The sequence below is a fragment of the Penicillium malachiteum genome, assembly GCF_028827825.1.
Source record: "Penicillium malachiteum strain IBT 17515 chromosome Unknown utg000003l:1.0-4950554.0:1.0-4952489.0, whole genome shotgun sequence".
NCBI classification, from domain to species: domain Eukaryota; kingdom Fungi; phylum Ascomycota; class Eurotiomycetes; order Eurotiales; family Aspergillaceae; genus Penicillium; species Penicillium malachiteum.
This window is the reverse complement of record NW_026643096.1, coordinates 2065408-2085292: the sequence shown is the minus strand read 5'-3', so window position 1 is coordinate 2085292 and position 19885 is coordinate 2065408. Positions and strand designations below refer to the sequence as shown.

Below are 19885 nucleotides of genomic sequence, written 5' to 3'. Positions count from 1 at the left end.
CGTTATATGCATTCCCAGGATTGGTGGGATGTCGGCATCTCCCCCGCTTGCAGGATTGCGGTTTCGATCAAGTATCAGGTTGGACAACCGTTGGAGTTAGGCGTTTCGGAGCGTGGGGAGAGTGTGGGGTGATACACTCGTTGAGCTCTTCCGAGTTCGAGAATCTTAGATTTGTGGGTTTCCCGGCCGATCTTCTAGAAACTTGAGAAATTGCGGAATATACACTGGTTGCAAATGTATACTTTCTTTTTCTAGTACGTTGATCCATGCAAGTGAAGAGGCTGAAAGTGCTTAAGTGTCGGAGAATTTGTACTATGAGAACATGAGAACTCAACTACAACCTACATCTTTGTAAGGAGTGCTCATTTACAAAGAGAAGAATTGATTAAGATAAATAATTCATAAAATAATAGTATCATTCATATGATTTCTACCCCATATTAGACCAAGCCTTTCATTACCATCCTATGATGCGTTCGGAACCCCCGCTATGTGGTGACGCTCAGCTTCCGAAATCCCCACAGAATATCCGAACACACTATCTAATCAGTGTGAACACAACCTTGGAAGGACACTGGAAACCATCTGGAGCGTTTAGATATGCCGAGTGTCCCGGACTACACAATCATCTTTACATCTATATTATTGGTTTTCATTTGGCTCAACTGAATGGTTACAGCGGCTATGATGCAGTCATTGGTTATGATTCTTTCGGTTCAATTTTATTTTTTAAGAAATAATTACAGTCCGAAGATGACTTGAATCCCGAAAACGTCATTCTTCTTCCATGGAGAGCCGAGTTAAAGCCTTTTCTTTTTTTCATTTGCTGACCTCGAGCTTACTCCACAATTTTGCCCTTCTTCACAACGAAGCCTTCAAGAGCCGAGATAGCCGCCCAGAGACGGTTCTCCGCCTCGGGGAACACAAGAGAGCGGGGGCTGTAGAAAACCTCATCACTAACCTCCTCAGGGTGACGGGGCAGGCAGTGCATGAACTTCCAACCCTCCTTGGCACCACCACGCTTAGCCAGATCAGCAGTGATCTGGAATCCCTCGAAGGCCTTCATGCGCTTCTTAGCTTCCTCCTCCTGACCCATTGAAACCCAGGTATCAGTGACCAGGATGTCGGCGTCCTTGACAGCCTCCTCAGGGACATTGGTCTGAGTAAGCTTACCGGCAGAGGGAACACCCTCACCAGCGTTTTGGATGATCTTGAGCATATCGGCGGGGATCTCGTAGCCCTTGGGTGTAGCAACAGCGACATCAACACCCATCTTGGTAGCACCGATAGCCAAATCAAAGAGAACGTTGTTGGCGTCACCAATCCAGGCAATCTTAAGGCCCTCCAAGCCCAAGCTAGAAAGGCCGTGGGCCTTTGGTGTGAAAGACTCGTAGATCGTCAAGAAATCGGCGATAATCTGGAGAGGGTGGAAAGAGTCGCAGAGCGCATTGATAACAGGAACGGTGGAGTGCTTAGCCAGATCTGCGACGTCAGAGTGCTTGGCAACACGCGCAACAATGCAGGAAACCATTGAAGAAATAACAACGGAGGTATCGTAAAGGGACTCGTTAACGCCAAGCTGGATATCATCCTTGCCCAAGAACATGGGGTGACCACCCATTTGAACGGTAGCAGCTTCTGTAGAAATGCGAGTACGAGTACTTCGCTTGTTGAACATCATGGCAACGGTCTTGCCAGACATAGAGCCCAGGAGACTTGTAGGAATAGCTCCGGACTTGATAGCTTGCTTGTGAGAGGCGGCATTGCGAACCAGAGTGGCGAACTCAGCTGGAGTCAAGTCTGCAATTGACAGAAGGTGACGAGGAGCGAAGGGAGAGGTAGGGGGTGTGGTTTGTGTCTGGTGGGCAAATCGTCGGAGTCCATTAGCCTGGAATGTTCGACGAAGGGAAGAGGTGGAGCCGGCGAATTGAGTTACACTTTGGGCGCCATAACGGGTGGCAGTTTTGAGACCGCTAGCCATGATGGGCTGAGGGGTATAATGTCAGGAGGGGGGGGTTGTGTGTGTTTGGGATATATGTGCAGGTGCAATTGGGGGAAGAGGGAAAAGTTCAGCTGTGGAGGGCCAATGACTCAACAATCAAATCCGGAGATGGATGTGCGGTCACTAACCGTGGCTTGCACTCCACTTAGCCACACCGCTCAAGGGGTCTTTTCTTAATTTTGGGCAGAAATTTTGTATGTTGAAATAAGCGGTGTGTGCTATCCACCAATAGTGGAACGCGGAAAGGTAAGCCTTTTTGCCTTGCTGCCTGAATTTAAGGGTATTAAGTATTACCAAATATGGCTTAGTGTGATGACTCCACTTCCGTTATCGCTTATCGTCACCTCGTCATCTCCATCCCCCCCCATCTCGCGCATCGTCCCATCATCATATTGAGCCATCTCTATTCAAGAAACAACATTTCATTTAGTCCTTATTTCTAATCTGCAATGGCCGACGAGGAGGCAAGTCGGCCTTTGTTGGAAGGGCATGCCAGGTCCAGCGAAGAGAACCACCTGACACCAGGTAGCTCCACTCGCCCGAGTCAACGTCGATCATTTGAATTGTCATCTGAGTCGACACCTCTTTTACATCGTCGCGATGATATTGTTATCACATATGGCACAGATGGTGGACCATCAATATCACCATCAATCGTCTCAGAGGCCGGTCCCTCTGATGACGAGCCCTCTAAGAAGAGTCGGATACGATGGCCAACAGTCATATCCCTTGTAGGCTTGACTACTGCCATACTGGCAATCCTCGTCTTTGCATTTGCTACGCCGGCCGTAGTGAAGGAGTATGCACAGGAGGCTGCTGTCTTCCAGCCTACTGCACTCTCCATCGACTCAACCACTCCCGAAGGGGTCCGTGCCCGCATCCAGGGTAACTTCTTTATGGACTCGGCCCGAGTGAAGAGTAACTCGGTCCGAAATTATGGCCGATTTATGACTTGGATTGCAAGAGAGATCGAAACTGGCCCATCAGATGTCGATGTATACCTACCAGAATATGGTAATGTTTTGATCGGCAACGCAGCGTTGCCGAACATTAAGGTCAACATTCGAAACGGTCATCAGAATGAGATTGACTTCTTGACCGATCTTACTGCCGGTGATGTGAAGGGAATTCATGGAATTGCTATGGATTGGATAGAGGGGAGATTGGCTCGTCTCAGAGTAAAAGGCAAAGCAACACTACACTTGAAGTCAGGCTTAATAGCCTTGGGAACCCAAGTTCTCGCTGATACCATTACATTTGAAGGTGAGTCTTGAAGAATAACCCAATCCTACTTATGATATTAATAGAGTATATAGAGAACGATTTCCCTGCGCTACCAGACATCAACCTTGTCCAGTTGAATGTGCATGATGGCGACAATGGAACGATGGAAGTTGACGCTTCCGTGAATGCGATGCTCCACTCGCCTGTTGCTTTAACAGTGCCTGCTCTGGGCTTTGACATTCTCGTGCCCAATTGCTTACCAGGAGATCCATATATCCTAGCCGCCAGTGCACAGACTCAAGAAATTCAAGTCGCACCCAACCAAGTCACCAGTGTGAGCGTCGAAGGCATCGTTAGGAGACTGCCAGAGGAGCTGACTACCATGTGCCCGGGTGGAGATGGCTCACCTCTGGACTTTTTAGTCTCAAGCTACATCAAAGGCCTCGAGACAACAATATACATACGGGGAGCAGATGCACCTTCGCTTTCTGGGGCCCCGGAATGGATGGTCGACCTTCTTCGCAGTGTTAAGATTCCTCTACCATTCACGAATAAAGCATTGGACAACCTGGTGAAGAATTTCTCCATGTCAGACACACGCTTTTCTCTTCCCGACCCGTTTGCGGAGCCGGGGACCCCGGAGGCCCAGCCAACCGTATCAGCGTTAGTGAAGGTTCTCATCGCCATCCCACAGGAAATGAATCTTCGTGTTGATGTCCCCCATGTTCGTGCATTAACAAACGTATACTACTCGGGCCAAGAGCTTGGAAAGTTGAACCTCGACAAATGGCAAGACGCCAATTCAACAATTGTGAAAGATGTGGATGGAGCCTCGGTGTTGCTCGTGGAATTTGCCATCGAAGAGGCTCCTTTGGAGGTAACAGACAGTGATATATTGTCGCAACTCGTGCAGGATATGCTATTTGGTAGCAAAGAAATCGTTCTTCATGTGGATGCCAACGTAGATGCAAAGGTCGCAACTGGATTGGGCCGATTTGCTGTGCGCGGGATTCCTGCAGATGGAGATGTCCATGTGAAGAGTATGTTTTCATGAAATTAGAATAGTACAAATCCAGCAATTCTTTTGTCTTCGGTCATTAACTTGTTGATAGCCCCGTCTGGCAACTCAATTGATCATTTACACATTCGAATCGTGTCTCTAGAAGTAGTCGAAACCACTGATTCCTCGCTGTCTGTGTTGACTCGAGTCAACTTTACAAACCCGACAGAGTATTCTGCAACCATCCCATTCGCAGACGCATTGGTTTTATCTAACAACACTGCTCTTGCTCATGTCACTGCACGCAATTTCTCTCTGGCCCCTGGAGATAATACCAATGTTGAAGTAGAGTTCTCATGGGATCCGCTACGGAATGGTGGACTTGACGGGATAAAAGCTGGACAGGCACTTATATCATCATTTATTTCAGGTGAGTTCCGTACAAGACCCGATACAACAAATTCAACTTTGGCCGCTTGCTTACATTTTTGGATATAGGATCAAACACGAGTGTTACAATTCAGGTCCATCAAGGAAGCATACCTGCTCTGCCAGACCTTGGGAAAGCACTTTCATCTCTTCGAATTGATGTCCCACTTCCCACTATATCAGCACCAGGATCACCAGATGACGAAGATGAAGGCCGCTCACACTTTCTCCAAGACGCAACGGTACGGTAGCTCCCATTGCAGGAACCCTCCTTGTATCACCATTGATATACTGACTTAAATGCATTCCAGGTCCATCTCTGGTCTTCCACTGCCGAGTTCACCCTTTTCTCGCCACTCACTTCCACCAGTATCACGATTACATCCATACATGCCGTTGCATTCTACAAGGAGGATGAACCCGTAGGACGAATTGACTACAACGAGCCATTCGATATCCCACCGGGTGTGTCACAAACACCGCGTCTTCCGGTCAATCTGGTCCTTGGTGGGGGTGCATATGATGCACTGCGTCGGGCTTTAGGCCAGTCACTGGCAATGGATACAGTGGCGAAGGTTGGCATCAGGATCGGAGATTATGAGAATGTTGTCGTTTATCGGGGGAAAGGTATTGAAGCTAATATCAAGTGGTAGCTCTGATGTACTAGAATGCTGGCTCATTCTTTAGTATTCGAATATTTACTGTAATATGGATGGCTATTATCCCTTGAGTATTCTGAATTGGTTTAGAGATTCAAGTTTCAACGTTGAGATGAAAACATAACTTTATATAGTAAATCAAGATGAACCTCAAGCAAGACTAGCCTATTTGCAGAACTACAGAGTTCAATGAATCCAGTGAAAACGCTTAAACATTGCCATTTTACAGATTGATATAAAAATAAACCTCGAAATAGTGAACAAAGACTGAAACCGGAAAAGCTGATAATGCGCAAAAAGGGATCCTTCATATTGGGTATGTGTATTTTGAAACAGGTGGAAACATCCCATTTAACCAGGAGGAAGAGTGCTGGCATCAACGACATCGGCGGCGTCCTTCTCGATCTCCTCGCTCTGCTCAGACAGAGGAGAACGGGGCAGAGCCATGAGACCGGTACGGGTAGACTCAAGGATACCGAAGGGACCGACCAGCTTCAGGAAAGAGTCGATACGGTTGGGCTTGGCGGACCTGATGGGATATTGGATTAGAGTAATGTTCAAAAAGTACGCATATAGGTTTACTTACACCTCAACAATGCAGTTGTTAGTGGAGATATCCAGGACCTTACCGCCGAACTGGTGGGTCAGGCGGGTGATAGCATCCAAGTGCTCGTGCTTGTGGCGCAGAGCCTGGCTGAGGGGCAGGTGACGAGGGTGGTACTCGACCTCCTGGGCCTGGCCACTCTGCTTGCTCAGATCACCGGGGGTAGTGATCTCACGGTGGTGCTGGAGCAGTTCCTCGAAGAACTCAGGACCAAGGATAGAGACCTTAGCAAGCAGCAGCTCACGCTGGACCAAAGCGGACTCGGTGTAGTCCAGAACGGCCCAGACGGGGACAAGGTCGTCCAGTTGGCGGCGAGCCTGCTCGACAACGCCGTTCTGACCCTGGAGGACAATGGTCATACGGGACAGATCCTCGACCTCGGTGTTACACACGACCAAACTGTCAATGTTGAAGCCACGAGCGGCCAGAATTCCGGACACACGGGACAGCACACCGGGCTCGTTCTGGACCAGACAGTTCAGAACATGGCGCTTAGGAGGGTTGGAGGGGGGCACGGGAGTCTCGTAGAGAATCGAAGAGACAGCAGTAGGGGCATCCCATTGAGCAGAGGTCTCATTGACTGGCAGAGGAAGAGGAGAACGGCGGTGCAATGCCTTGTAGGCCAGAGCGGAAGTCGAGCTGGACGAGGCACGGACGGTGGTGAATCGAGGCAGCGCGGTGGCGGTACGAGACCGGGCGGCAGCTGCAGTTGAGGATAGAGTCGAAGCTGACGCTGCGGACAGCGCCAATGGATACCTGAAAGCCATCTTTGACGTTCAGCAACACCAAGGGTAGTGCGATGAATCACCTCCAGAATCACCGTATTCTTTTTGTGTTAGCTCCGACCTCGGCCGGCGCTGAGTCATTACACCCTAGTCCAGTCTGGGATTAGCTAGATTGGCATACGGGAGTCACATGACCTAGAACGTTTTCGATGCGCTTTGTATTAAGTGTGGCCCTTGAGAAATCTACTGAGAACCTAGAGACTCAGCTTCTGAGTGTCTACTCTTTGACTTTTTTGACGTCGCGTGGATCACTTCTGAGAAGTCATCTTCCAGTTATTGACGATTGAGGGGTTCATGTACTTGACTGAGTCCCGGCAATTCTCCTTTCTTCAATAATTCCTTCCCGCGACCCATAGCGACCTTTTCTTTATTTTTTTCGAACTCGTCCACTTTAATTCTTCTCTCACCGCTACATCACCTACATACATCACCATGGCCGATGATGACCGCCGCGCCAAGCGCTCGCGCTTCGACCAAACAGAAGCTGAACCCCGTCGCTCCCGATTCGACCGTCGTTCGCGATCTCCATCCGCAAGACAGTCGGAGTCTACCCGGACCCGTAGTCCATTGAGCCGCGAGCCTCGAAGCCCCGCGGGGGATGCATCAGCCAAGTCTGATCCAGCCGCTGCCGCAGGTATGTCTGAAGCTTGTACCGCATTGATGCGTCTACTATGACTTTGCGATGTCAGTTCTAACCAAATTATATTCGGAACAGCTGCGGCCGCCGCGAAGATCAATGCCCAGTTGCAGGCCAAGAAGGGCATTCAGCATGTCGATGTTCCCCCAATTCGCTCGGTAAATACATCATTGGGATTTTTGGTGGGGATTCTATGCTCACATACTTCTTCTAGACCGACAGCCCAGGCTCGAAATCCGACGGCAATGGAGATGGCACCGGAAAGGACATCTATGTCACCGATGGAGATTACATCAAGGATATCGAAATCAACGATTTGCGTAACCGCTACACCCTGACTAAGGGTTCAACTCAACAGATGGTAAATTACTCCTGCTACTGCTCCACTGATCTTCCAGACAAGCATCCTCTCTATGGGCTAAGAATGGCTTTCTCTTCTTGGACCTCATTCCTTTTCAAATGCCCATTAATATTATTTGTTTACTATGTGGTTGGATGAAGCTTACTCAAGATCAACTAAACGCATAGTACTCCACATTCCCTCTGTTGCATCTGCTGACCTCCGCTGCGTGATTTCTAGATTAAAGATGAGACTGGCGCCGGTACGCCTACCTGTGCATTCTGTTGATAAATCTGCTCATTGCTTACTTTTCTACAAGATGTCACCACGCGCGGAAGTTATTACCCCGACAAGAACATGTCGACCGCTGCAGTGAGTAGCCTGATATCCTCCAGAAGATCAATGCTGATTGTTACGGAATAGAACCCCCCCCACTCTATCTTCATGTCACCAGTCAAACAAAAGAAGGTCTTGAGAAGGCTGTCAAAATTATTGATGATCTGATGCAGAAGGAACTGCCCAACTTGGTTGATGAGCGCCGATTCCGTCGACGAGAGCCAGAGCCCGTTGAGCGCGATGAGTATGGTCGTGTATGGACTCACATAATGGAAAGAAACCCTGATGTACCCACTCACTAACAAATAATAGCGCAAATGGCCCGATGAGCGCATTCCCATTGACCTGGAGCCAATCCCTGGTTTCAACCTCCGTGCCCAGGTTGTCGGTCAGGGTGGTGCTTATGTCAAGCATATCCAGCAGAAGACTCGCTGCCGTGTCCAGATCAAGGGCCGAGGATCCGGATTTATTGAATCCAGCACTGGACGAGAGAGCGATGAAGCGATGTTCTTGCACGTTGCGTAAGACTACCACTCCCTCATACGATGAACCTTGACTAATGAAAATATATCAGAGGACCCGATGCGAATGATGTTGAAGCTGCTAAAGAACTCTGCCTAGATCTCCTTAATAACGTCAAGGAGCAATACCAGAACTTCAAAGATAACCCACCCCAGCATAGCTATGGAGGCTACCGTGGTGACCGTGGTGAGCGTGGAGACCGTCATCATGGAGGTGACCGTGGAGACCGCGGAGATCGTGGTGAGCGTGGAGGTGATCGTGGCGGATACGGTGGCGGATACAATCGCCGCAATGATTACCAGCAACAAAACCAGCACCATCAGCACCAGCAATCCCCTGGCGCCTCCGCTAGCCCCACTACTCAGAGTGCCGCGGGTGGTGCCAATGCCGCCAGCATGGTCGATTACAGTGCTCAGTACGCTCAGTACTACGGGACTACTGACCCTTACGCCGCATACGGCGGATACCAGAACTATGTGGCATACTACCAGTATTACCAGCAAGCTGCTGCCGCTCAGCAACAGCAACAACAGCAGGCAGAGGGCTCAGCTCCCCCTCCTCCCCCGTCTAATGATGCTCCTCCGCCCCCTCCCCCCAGGCTCCGGATCGCCTCCTCCTCCTCCCGGTGGACCTCCCGGTGGAGGTAGCTACAGCTCGGTATGATACTCCCAAGAAAATTCTACCTTCTGAAATGGGTTTGATATGGATGGCTGATTGGATTTGTTAGGTTCCTCCCCCTCCTGGTCTGTAGTGCAGGGGCTGGATAAAGGGTCTGTGCCTCCTGGCAGGCAAAAGAAAATACATGGCAAGTTTCGTCTTGATTGTTTCAAAAGTGGAGAAAGGATAAAGCGATTTTTTTTCGATTTAGTGCAAGTTACATTGGTCATGATATTTTGCTAAATAGCAGTTCTTCCCTTTCTTGTAAATTGATCCGAGTCGGTGTTAGGTTTGTTCCAAGCCAGACGGCATATACCTCAGTGACTTTTCAAACTGATAACTGATCATTGTTTAATCTCTCTTGTGAAGCCTTGACTGGATATGCTCATCTTTCTAGGTTTCCAGAGAATCACTTTCTTGGTCATTGATAATAATATACAGAATCTCAGACTTTACTAGTAGAAGACTCAATGAGGTCTGATATGGACAGCTTTCTATTCGTATTGCTTCATCCAAAATTATGACTATATTATACAGAAAATGGATGATACACTGGCAGATCCCCGTAACAATAGTAAAATGCATGTGGGGATTAAACATATCCTTCATCAATCATATACTCGGACATGCACGAGTACATTTTCCTCTTCCGTTTCCCAAGAGCCACACGACCCTCCTTACAGAAATCACAAGCGTAATCACAAGGCGTTGAACCCGGAAGACCCATTCCAGCTGCTCTAGGCGCCTGCGACGACGGTGGCTGCTGCGAGCCCATTTCTTCCAGTTCGAAGTCACCAAACAGTTCCTTAATCAGGTCATGTCGACATCTGATCACGCTTTCGCAGTACCGCACGACTTTTTTAAAACTATCCAGACGTGCCTCCTGATTCTTCATCAAACTCGCAATCAAAGGCTTGGGCCCACGATTGCGCATATTTTCCGTATCCCGGTTCATACGATCAACAATTCGATCTCGCTCTTGCAAATTGTAATAAACAAGAGAAGCAGCTGCACGTCCGTCCCGACCTGCTCGACCTGATTCTTGAACGAAGCCCTCGAAACTGCGCGGAGGTGTCCAGTGCACAACGAAACGGACGTGCGAATTATCGATTCCCATGCCAAAAGCATTGGTAGCAACGATTATTGAGAACGTAGGTACCTGTTTACCACCGCTATTTTGTGAAGGTGCTTGAGGAGCGGTCCACAGTGCCTGGATGCGTGTTCGGTCTTGTGATGCTAAGCCTGCGTGGTAGGCTACTGCTGAAATACTTTTTTCCTGGGATAGGCGACTTGCGAGATGCTCTGCCATCGCACGAAGACCGACATACACTATTCCTGAGACTGGTGGCTGACGAGCAGCTTCTTCGGCACCTAGACGAGCTTCTCGTCTTTTGCGGATAGCCTTAAGGTATCGTAGAAGGTTTTCCACTTGGTAATCTTCATCCTCCCCGGAGTTCTCCAGATATCGAACTTCGTAGTGAATATTAGGACGGGCAGATGGGGTATTGAAGAGTTTGAGTTTTGTGGGATCTAAACCCAGCATGTTGATAATATCCGTGCGAACTCGTGGAGTGGCAGTTGCCGTAAGAGCTGTGATGGGAACAGCAGGATTGAGCAAATTCTTTCTAAACCATCCAAGTTCTTGGTAGGCTGGGCGGAAGTCATGACCCCATTCACTGATACAATGGGCTTCATCGATGGCAACGCGAGCCAGTTGACCCTGTCGATGGACGACTTGAAGATTCCGGCGAAAGCTGTCTGTTTGACAGAGTTCTGGGGTCACATACAGAAGACGTGTACGTGGATGCCCGGAAAGCATGTCATCTAGTATAAGCCGTCGCTCTGCTAATGATGTGTTGGAATTGATTGTTGAAACAGCGACTCCTATGGCTTGGAGAGCATTAACTTGATCCATCTGGGGTTGTTAGTGACATATCATACTAAGTATGATTTTGGTATGCATACCATAAGGGCCAGGAGAGGGCAAATGACAATAGTCACTAGGTATGAAATAATAATTAGACACTTGAAGTACAGACCCTGGGACAATAATAATACTCACATCCATTGCTGATGACTGCTGGAAGCTGAAAGCATAAACTTTTCCCGAAGGATGTCGACGCCTGAAGGAAGACATCGTGATCTTCAACAACTGCTGATATCACTTCTCGCTGGAGGGGACTAGTGGGGCGTTAGTTTTCAGCCGCGTCTTTTTCAAGATGATGTACTTACCGGAAGGACTTTTTGCGAAAAACACGGTGCAGGTAGAATTCAAGATCAGGCCTGCGCCGTGTAAATGATCCACGATCAGCCATAAGGCAGCATAGCAGAAACTGGAGACTTAGAGTGATCTGTCAGCTTTCGAAGTTGGCGCATCAATGATTTTACAACGGGAACTCGATACGCGTCTTCAAGCGGGAAAGCGCTGGCACGAGTTCACGTGATGTGAATCAATATTTAAAACATCCATATCCTTTTATCTATATAAAATGGAGTATTCAGATTACATTCAAGTTAAACTATGCGTAGATTTGGTAGGATTGGAGAGTATTAAAATTGCTCGCTGAAATGAATTGGTATATGGTATGTTTAGGTATCAAATAATGTACAAGTGTCACTCTTTAGTAACATCTTCTCTCTCTTTAACCTCTTCTCCCTCTCCTTTCAAGTCTGTCTTCTCTTTCTGGCCAGGTTTAGATGCCCCCCGCTCTAAAGCATCCTGAAGCACCGCATTCACAGCAAGCATGTCAGTTGCTTTACGCTTCTGATGTGGCCAGAAACCCTCCAGTTGCATCCAAGCCTCAAGGACTTCATCGGGTCCGCTGCAAGCACCAAAGGCCTTGAGGATATTAATGACTATAGCACGACCGACAAAAACCCCATTCTCAAGTCGACTGGAGATATAGTTGAGAGTCTGGCCGTCGGGCTCGGTTTTATCGATACCATCACTCCCATTGAGTCTGGATGACAAAAATATTCCCTCCGGATCCAAGTTAACATCCGCAATGTCTTCTTCTTCTTCATCTTCATCTTCTTCATCTTCTTCTTCTTGATCGAGTGCATCTTCGTCACCCACACTGCTGGGCTGACGAATTTGAGACTTCTCTTTGGGTGTGGGGAGCGAGGATTTCGGGTCTTTAATTGGCAGGTTCATGTAAAGCTCATGAGGATCGGTTGAGGGTTGAGAGGCTGCGAGTTTATACTCAGTGTCCAGATCTCTCAAAGGGTTTTCCCAACTGATAGGATATTTGCGGGGCTGCCCATCTTGTCTCGCCCTGGAGTCTCGTACAGCGGATAGAAAAGAGATCCAAGTCAGTCGAAGCTTCTTTTCCGTCCATTGTTGGTTTTCATATTTCCACCGTCCCTTTTCTGAATCCCAACTTCTTTTCCTGTGGCGCCCATGAAGACTGAAGCCTTGGAAAAGAAGCATGTAGACGAGATGACGTGGCGGAATCTCGAACGTTTGTTCCATGTCCCTTAGAACATTCATAAACATTTCAAGGTCACCAGTGAGAGCGCACTGTTGCAACCAGATATAAAAGGTCCGCGAGTCGGGTGTCATAGGAAGGGACTCCTGAAGAGCTTTGTGGCAGTCAGGCAAACTTTCTCGGAGGCGACTAGACATTTTGAGAAGGCGGCCGATTTCTCTGTTCTTTGATCGGTAGTGTGTGAACTCTGGCGACAGACGAGCCTTGTGATTTGTAGGCGGACTTTCACCCGAGGAAGACTTTTTTCGAGACTTATTTTGTTCAACCTGTGCTTTAATCATTCGCGCATACAACTGCTCCGCAGTCTCCTTGTCACCGGCTCGAAGGAAAGCTGCCATGAGACAATTCAATACCACAGTGTCAACCAACTGTCCTTGTTGGACAAATTTTTCGAAATTCTCACGAATTCCCGTCAAATCATGTCGCATTCCACAAGAGTAGATTTTGGAAACAAGCCCCGACCGGGAAAATTTGACTCCTCGTCTTTGCATTTCTTCCTCTAGACGATCTGCCACGGTATAATGATTGGCTTTAATGGCAATGTCAAACAAGATATTGAATACAACATCATCTGCACGAATTCCAGCCTGATGCTCCATCTTCTGCCATATTCCGATTGCCCGCACCATACGTCGTCTTGATAGTTTCCCGTGGTGGCTCCGGCCAGACATGTAAATTGCACTTGTCCACATTTGAAGCGACATTGGAAAATTCGCCTGGATCATATCTTCAACCAACGCAAGGTAGCGACGGGAATCCACCCAACGTCGATTGGGAGAGGCGGCAAATACAGACAACAGTTTATCACGATTGTATCTCGACAAATAGGCAACACCAGGCTCTGGGATGTCTCTGTATAAGTTGAAAAGATATTGCGTGCCCCGGTTGCCCCCCCTCAGGGCTTCAACAAGTGCTGCAACGGACTCGATTTCAGTCTGATCGCGCGTCTTCTCTCTCCTGCGAGGGCGTACTTCTAAGTCTTGGGGCATCACAGCATCCAATGCCAATTCCCAATACGTATCCCCCAATAACCGCTGGTAAAATGCAGCAGCTCTAAGTCGTTTTCGCTCACTTGGCGTTAACTCTTTAGGTATGAAGCAAATCAAGGCTCTGGGTGAGGAGATTACCAATCGGTAACCGGCAGGTATTGTGTCGAAAAAGTGGTCCTGAGAAGGTTGATCCAGGACCTCTGGTAATCGGGGCAGTAAATCTCCATCACTTTCATTCAGCCTTTGTTCTATTCCGGGTTCCAAATCTTGTTTCTCCAGATTGAAATGTTCCACTTGCGCCAGACCTTGACTGAACCATGATCGAGGTTGCGATTGTTGAACAGACAATCCGGGAAACTGCCAGTGTCTCTGGACTGCTGATTTCTCATGAATTGCTCCATCCCTCCTCCTGGGTCTCCGAGCATTAGTTTCTGAAGCCCGGAAAGCTAATGTAGACAAGCCACGGCCCCTGGGTGAGTGCTCGTGGCAGAACCCTGCCAGGACAAGCGAACTGACAAAAATGTCTGCTATTGACGCGATGGAAGGGCGAGGCCGGCGGGCAGAGAAGCTTCGGATATAGGAGGAGCGGGAGGAAGGAGATCTCGAATGAGACATTGAATGGATGCTTCGGGAGGAAAGCTCATCCAAGACCGACTTGGAGGGATCTCGCAAGCTCGGCGAGCTGAGGGACCTGTTGAGATGAGGCATGAGATTACAGACATCGTGGCACTCGGTCAGCCCTGCATGTCCCAGAATAAGGCCTAGACCAATGACACAATGTTGAATCTAGACCTTGAAATTTTCCAAGTAGATAAGTAGAGTCGAAAAACAGGGGATTGGGGGTTCAATGTAGTGGAAGAACTGTTTTTCTTGATGGAGCGCGGACTTTCTGGCTTTGCAGTGGAGCCGTGTTAGGCCAAATAAACCAATCGGCGCAGAGTATTGCCAATCCCATCTTTTTCGAACTTCCGCACCTCTTTGAACCTCTGGTCTCTCTTCTTTTTACGGTCCTAGGATTCTCTTGAGCGCATTTCAAGAGATCTATATTGATCAATTGTACTATTACTCACAGGATTGACTCAACCCAGTCTCTTTGAAGGACTGTGTTTCCGATCCCTCCCCAGTCGCCATGGGCAAAATCAATCTCACAGCTCTTCGCGTGCGACAGACCGCGATTAACCAATTCGCCAGCGGAAAGATCAGCAAGCTGCCACAATGGGTCGATGTTATCCGTGATATTCCTCCTTCAGAAGCCTTGATTCGCAACCGACCTCCGCAACATCAGTTGGTCCGACAGCGGATGAAGACAATCCCTGGATCCTCGCAGCCGCAGGTCGTGTTGGAGATTCAAGAAAAACGCCGCCGATCTAAGAAACCCAGCCGTCTTTTCCAACCTGTACAGCTGAAATATGAGGAGGATGAGCTACGAACACAATTCTTCAAGGACCACCCCTGGGAACTTGCCCGGCCTCGTGTTCTGATTGAGAGTACTGGAAAGGACCATGAGAACTACGACTGGAGCCGCCTCCGTCAGCCCGGAAAGAGATTAGATGGTGAAAGGTAATTTTTATCATCCTGACGAGATCTCAATTCATTACTAACATTGTGCCTTCTCTAGTGTGGTCCAACGACAACTTTGGCTCCTAAACAACGTGCCCGATATGACCAAGGATGGAGCTTACGACATTGCCCGCCGAGAATTCTACCGCATTCGTTTGCAAGAGGATATTGAGCGACGGGTTGCCGCCGAGGAAGCGGAGGCATTTGGTGCCAACTTCGGACCCCGTTATCTGGATATTGGTATGGAATTGGAGGATAAGCAGCATGAGAACTGGAAGGAATGGGCCAAGACACAGGCTCAGATTGTTGGACAGCGGGCTGCTGCTTTATCTGGTGCTCCAGAACTTGCGACAGAGAACGACTTGGAGGCTCCTGCCAGTCTTGAAGGCGCAGAGGCTGAGCCGGCACAGTAGACGTTCAAAGCATCCACGTCATTTGCATGTTGGCCATATATTATGTTTTGTTAGTCGTTTGATACTCTACCTCTATGGTCATGTACATTATTATTATTTCTTTTTGTTCAAAATGTTATATTTTTTCATAGCTCCCCAAGAACACAGTATGGTTCTCACTAGCGAAGATCCCCCGCAAAAAAGTGTTTACATGTATATCATCTGGGACGACTCGACAGTGCAGTTCTACCTCGATCGCTTATAAAATCGACCAGGTCAACCTTCGAATGAACATCACATCATGCAAAAATAGCCCATATAATGTTTCCAATTGGACAGTTCACTTAGTGGGCCTCACTAATCCTGGAGCTGAAACACGCAGAAACCGTTGATCAGGCTCCAGTTCGCCCAATCACAGCACTTCCAGCCTCTTCAACTTCCCTTCATTCCAGCCTGAACTGCGTGTGCTGGCCCCAAAATTCCAGGGATCTTGAACGCATTGCAGCATACATTTATATGATCACCTGATCATCTTTGCTTTCCTCTATACGAACATTCTTTCATCCGATCCTTATCGTACCATCTATCGTGGTAGAAGATCACGACCGTTTTCACCCCAGCCGAGTACTCTTCGTTGCGCCATTCCTCCGCAGAGCATTTCTCTGCCCGAGTCCGAATAATTCGGAGCTGTCATCCCTCCTGCCGAGCTGCATCACATTAATCGACTCGTCGCTTGTGCCACGTCTCACGCGGCCGCGTTGCCCCGAATCCCGCGCAAACGTAATCATACCCTTCGTACCCACCAACCCTGTCGACGATGCTTGGGTGGAGTGAATTTCTCTCACGCTGGTAATGGTTACAAGTTGGGAGGATTACTTTGGCCTTTGGCGCGCTTGCGATCTAAGCGCATATATACACCCTAGCGCCGGCGAGCGATGTCCACAATGAGTCGTCCTGAAGATACCGTTCGCGGCCCTCGTTCATTTCCTGGGCCCACCGAGGAGGACGGGGGAGAGAAAGGATCACACGATTCTCTTGTACCTCCGCCACTGTCATACAATGAAGGGTTCCCAAGTCTTGAAACAGAAGGTTCAAGGCCAGGCACAGCCATGGGTGATGCGCCTGGAAATAATGGCAAGCGAGGATCTGGACCAAAACCACTGACACCGGACGAAACCATCGAGCTTGCAAAGCGTGCTGTTGAGAGTGGAATACAAGATACCAAGCGCTCATTGGCGGGAAGTGAAGCTGTAACTGATGTTGTCAAGCCTAAATTGACGATTGATCTGGGCCATTCACATATTGTGCGAATCCCGGAGCCTGTGGTGGATATAATTAAAGATGAAGTGGAACGGTATGCCTGGACCATATAGGTTGCTGCGACCTTAGTATATGGTAGCGGCCATTGTTGACTAGCGTTTCTAACAATAATTTATAGGCTGTCTCTTTCTAACAACCACCTTTTTCACATTCCCTACCGTTTCGCCGAATGTTGTCATCTTCGATATCTTAACATCAGAGCAAACAATTTCCGAGAGTTTCCCAAAGGAGTATGTACTTACCTTTGGTCTTAAGTCTCCTTAGACTTGACTAATGATTCTCAGGTCTACAAACTACCACTACTGGAAATCCTCGATCTCAGTCGCAACAAGATTGGCGCACTACCTGACGAGATCAGTAGGTTGAAGTCATTACGCGTGCTCTCTGTCATGCAGAATCGACTTGTGGACCTACCTGTTGGACTTTCTGATATGAACAAATTGCAGATCCTCAAAGTTGCAGGAAATCCTCTACTTTCTCCACTCCGGCGTGTTCTAGAGGCATCAGAAGCGGACATGGCACCATCGGCAATGACTGACAATGAAAAAGAAGTTGCAGTCACTGCTGAGCTGAAGCGGTTTTTAAAGACACGACAACAGCAATCAAGTACCCCTGAGCCCGAGTTTAGCACAGATGCAAGGTATGCAAGACCGCGATTTTGAAGCCCGGGGGCAATGCTGATTCATTTTCAAACAGTGAGAGCTCATCGTTCGAAACACCAAAGCCGGTACCAGTGAAACGCAAGCTAAGCAGCCGGTTCCCTGTGATTCCTAGCACCGGGGATAGCTCCGCATCATCCTCTCGTTCCCCATCATTGTCACGTGTACCAACAGCAGGAATGCCGGTCAAGTCACATTATCGTATGGCTTCTGGGCAGCAAAGTGGCAGCTATCACATTGAAAGCCTCAGACGACCCAGTGTTACGCCGCATATGGTCAATGAGCGCAACCGAAGCAACAGTGAGGGCATTATTCAGGCATCTTTTGCTGCTCGGAACAAGCGTATGGGAGTCATCACTCGCAAGAACACAGATCTAGGGACACTGGATGAAACCAGGCCATACCGAAACAGCCATCTGCGAGGTCTTAGTCATGGATCTGTGCTTCGTACACGCCCGGCTGGAACTGCTCCTGCAAGTGGTAGTAGTTCATCCAGTCCTAGCAGCCCCAGAGACAGGCGCCGCCCACGAGACGGCTGGGTGAATCGAATGTCAAGCCTTCCTGAACATAAGGGCGAAAGAGGTACTGTGGATCCAATCATTGAAAGTGCCAAGGGGATTTTGTTTGCATTATTCCAAGTTCATTCCCACATTTCTACCTTGATCAATGTGATTAAGCGTGATGATACCCGACGCCACAGCCTTGAACTTGTGTTCTACAATGCCTCAACCCATGTTGAACGGCTCAACGAAGCTCTGGAGAATGCAGAAGCATCATTATCGGATGAACCAGATTCGACGCGGGCAGCGAATGAAGCTGTGAAGCGAGAGTGTGAAACATGCATTGCAGCCTACACGCATGTTGGCACCCAGTTACGCAACAGCGCTTCCAAGATTGTCTCCAATGGAGATCCACGTTATGTGCGTTCTCTGATGTTGATGATGTATGGCAGCGTGGTCGAATTGCGAAATGCTTACAATGTCCTTAACCTCAACCTTGAGCCTGCAGAGAAGCGGCTTTCTGCCCCGAAATCAGTTGTCCCCGAGGTAGCTAAAGGTCCGTCAGCCCCAGAGCAGGGCCTACGACCTTTAGTCACTCCACCTCGGGAGACTACAACACCAGCACGACGATTGCGCAGCGATACCACTATCCGACATCCTCAAGTTCCACTAACCCTGACGGGCCAGACAGCTACTGGCTCGCCTGGCTTTACAACGCCATCATCCTTCAACTACGCGCGCAGCAGATCCAGTAGTCGAACAAATTTGATCAATACTTCGGTACCTACATCTTTAGCAACGCCTCGTTCTGGGGAGTCATTTCCTCCTATGCCCGTCGGCAACATGCCTCGAATCAATCCATTAACCGGTTTGGATGAAATTGAGGAAGAGCGTATCTTCGAGAAGATCTTCTACCAGCTTACTTCTGCATACAGTGCAGCACTCCAAGCACTCCCCATGGCTCGACGTCAATTATCCCGATGTTTGGAAGCTGCTGAGCAATCTCGCGAATCGGATGGGATCCAGATGCTATGGAACAATCTCATTCGTCGATGCCGAGTCTGCTTGGAAGTGTCCGAGGCACTCGGTAATCGCCTTTTAAACATGAAGGTCAAGGAGCCGAACGGTGGACTGCGAAACCAGCGTGAGTTCTGGCAACTATGCAAGAGTTTCATGCAGTCATTTGTCGATTTTGTCAATGATATGCGAGAGGTTCGAAGTATGCAACTCCTCCCACAGGATATCATCGTCATGCTACGACCTGTCCAACGAGCCAGTCGAGAAGCCGGACGTTTAATCGAAGCTTCTCCTTGGTCCTTCCTTGCAGATATGACCACCAATGGCCCGAATCATCTGTACGGACCTCCACTGCAACCCCCACATTTGCAACATCCGCACTTGCAACACCAAACCTCCGTCTCAACATCTGCTCTCGCCTCCAACACCCTCCCGTACCTTACTACGAGCTTGTCTCCTCAATCCATCACAGTCCCTGCCACTCCTCTCAGCGCAGCGCTGGGTCCCGCGGCGCAAGCTACCGTTCCCTCAACGCCGGCTAGTGCGTACAGCGACAAATTCTTCGAGGGCGATGTCTTCCAACGCGCCGATTCGCTTCTCTCAATGCAAAACCAAGCACCCTACTTTAGTCGTCGTTAGACTGTTGTGGTTTTTTTCTTGTCAATGCCCCCTCATGATGATGATATGTCCCCTTCTTGCATCGGCTATCTCGCATAGATAGATCTCTCTGTAGAAGTTTTTACCATCTACCTACTCTTGCCCAAT

The 19885-nt window shown here is 48.8% G+C and overlaps 8 protein-coding genes across 8 annotated transcripts; 4 read left to right on the top strand and 4 right to left on the bottom strand.

Annotated features, from left to right (window-relative positions):
* Positions 1-838: 838 nt before the first annotated feature.
* On the bottom strand, positions 839-1981 carry argB (ornithine carbamoyltransferase; the record flags this gene model as incomplete). Its single annotated transcript, XM_057090543.1, has 1 exon — positions 839-1981. The coding sequence occupies one exon, from the start codon at positions 1979-1981 to the stop codon at positions 839-841; it is 1143 nt and encodes a 380-aa protein (XP_056945284.1).
* Positions 1982-2451: 470 nt separating this feature from the next.
* On the top strand, positions 2452-5308 carry N7483_007105 (uncharacterized protein; the record flags this gene model as incomplete). The annotated part of the gene is made up of 5 exons (XM_057090542.1): positions 2452-3265; positions 3310-4266; positions 4393-4656; positions 4725-4897; positions 4967-5308. 5 exons carry the CDS (start codon positions 2452-2454, stop codon positions 5306-5308), a joined length of 2550 nt encoding a protein of 849 aa, XP_056945283.1.
* Positions 5309-5665: 357 nt separating this feature from the next.
* Positions 5666-6685, bottom strand: N7483_007104 (acetolactate synthase regulatory subunit; the record flags this gene model as incomplete). The annotated part of the gene is made up of 2 exons (XM_057090541.1): positions 5666-5843; positions 5901-6685. 2 exons carry the CDS (start codon positions 6683-6685, stop codon positions 5666-5668), a joined length of 963 nt encoding a protein of 320 aa, XP_056945282.1.
* A 450-nt stretch (positions 6686-7135) lies between these two features.
* N7483_007103 (KH domain-containing protein) lies at positions 7136-9185 on the top strand (the record flags this gene model as incomplete). The annotated part of the gene is made up of 8 exons (XM_057090540.1): positions 7136-7337; positions 7419-7498; positions 7555-7701; positions 7921-7942; positions 8000-8052; positions 8076-8270; positions 8329-8537; positions 8591-9185. 8 exons carry the CDS (start codon positions 7136-7138, stop codon positions 9183-9185), a joined length of 1503 nt encoding a protein of 500 aa, XP_056945281.1.
* A 602-nt stretch (positions 9186-9787) lies between these two features.
* On the bottom strand, positions 9788-11510 carry N7483_007102 (putative RecQ family helicase RecQ; the record flags this gene model as incomplete). The annotated part of the gene is made up of 4 exons (XM_057090539.1): positions 9788-11110; positions 11161-11195; positions 11258-11376; positions 11428-11510. 4 exons carry the CDS (start codon positions 11508-11510, stop codon positions 9788-9790), a joined length of 1560 nt encoding a protein of 519 aa, XP_056945280.1.
* Positions 11511-11809: 299 nt separating this feature from the next.
* N7483_007101 (pentatricopeptide repeat protein) lies at positions 11810-14380 on the bottom strand (the record flags this gene model as incomplete). The annotated part of the gene is made up of 1 exon (XM_057090538.1): positions 11810-14380. The coding sequence occupies one exon, from the start codon at positions 14378-14380 to the stop codon at positions 11810-11812; it is 2571 nt and encodes an 856-aa protein (XP_056945279.1).
* Positions 14381-14801: 421 nt separating this feature from the next.
* rsm25 (mitochondrial 37S ribosomal protein mS23) lies at positions 14802-15645 on the top strand (the record flags this gene model as incomplete). Its single annotated transcript, XM_057090537.1, has 2 exons — positions 14802-15232; positions 15291-15645. The coding sequence occupies 2 exons, from the start codon at positions 14802-14804 to the stop codon at positions 15643-15645; spliced, it is 786 nt and encodes a 261-aa protein (XP_056945278.1).
* Positions 15646-16559: 914 nt separating this feature from the next.
* On the top strand, positions 16560-19759 carry N7483_007099 (uncharacterized protein; the record flags this gene model as incomplete). Its single annotated transcript, XM_057090536.1, has 4 exons — positions 16560-16978; positions 17063-17174; positions 17229-17584; positions 17641-19759. The coding sequence occupies 4 exons, from the start codon at positions 16560-16562 to the stop codon at positions 19757-19759; spliced, it is 3006 nt and encodes a 1001-aa protein (XP_056945277.1).
* Between the last annotated feature and the right edge of the window lie 126 nt (positions 19760-19885).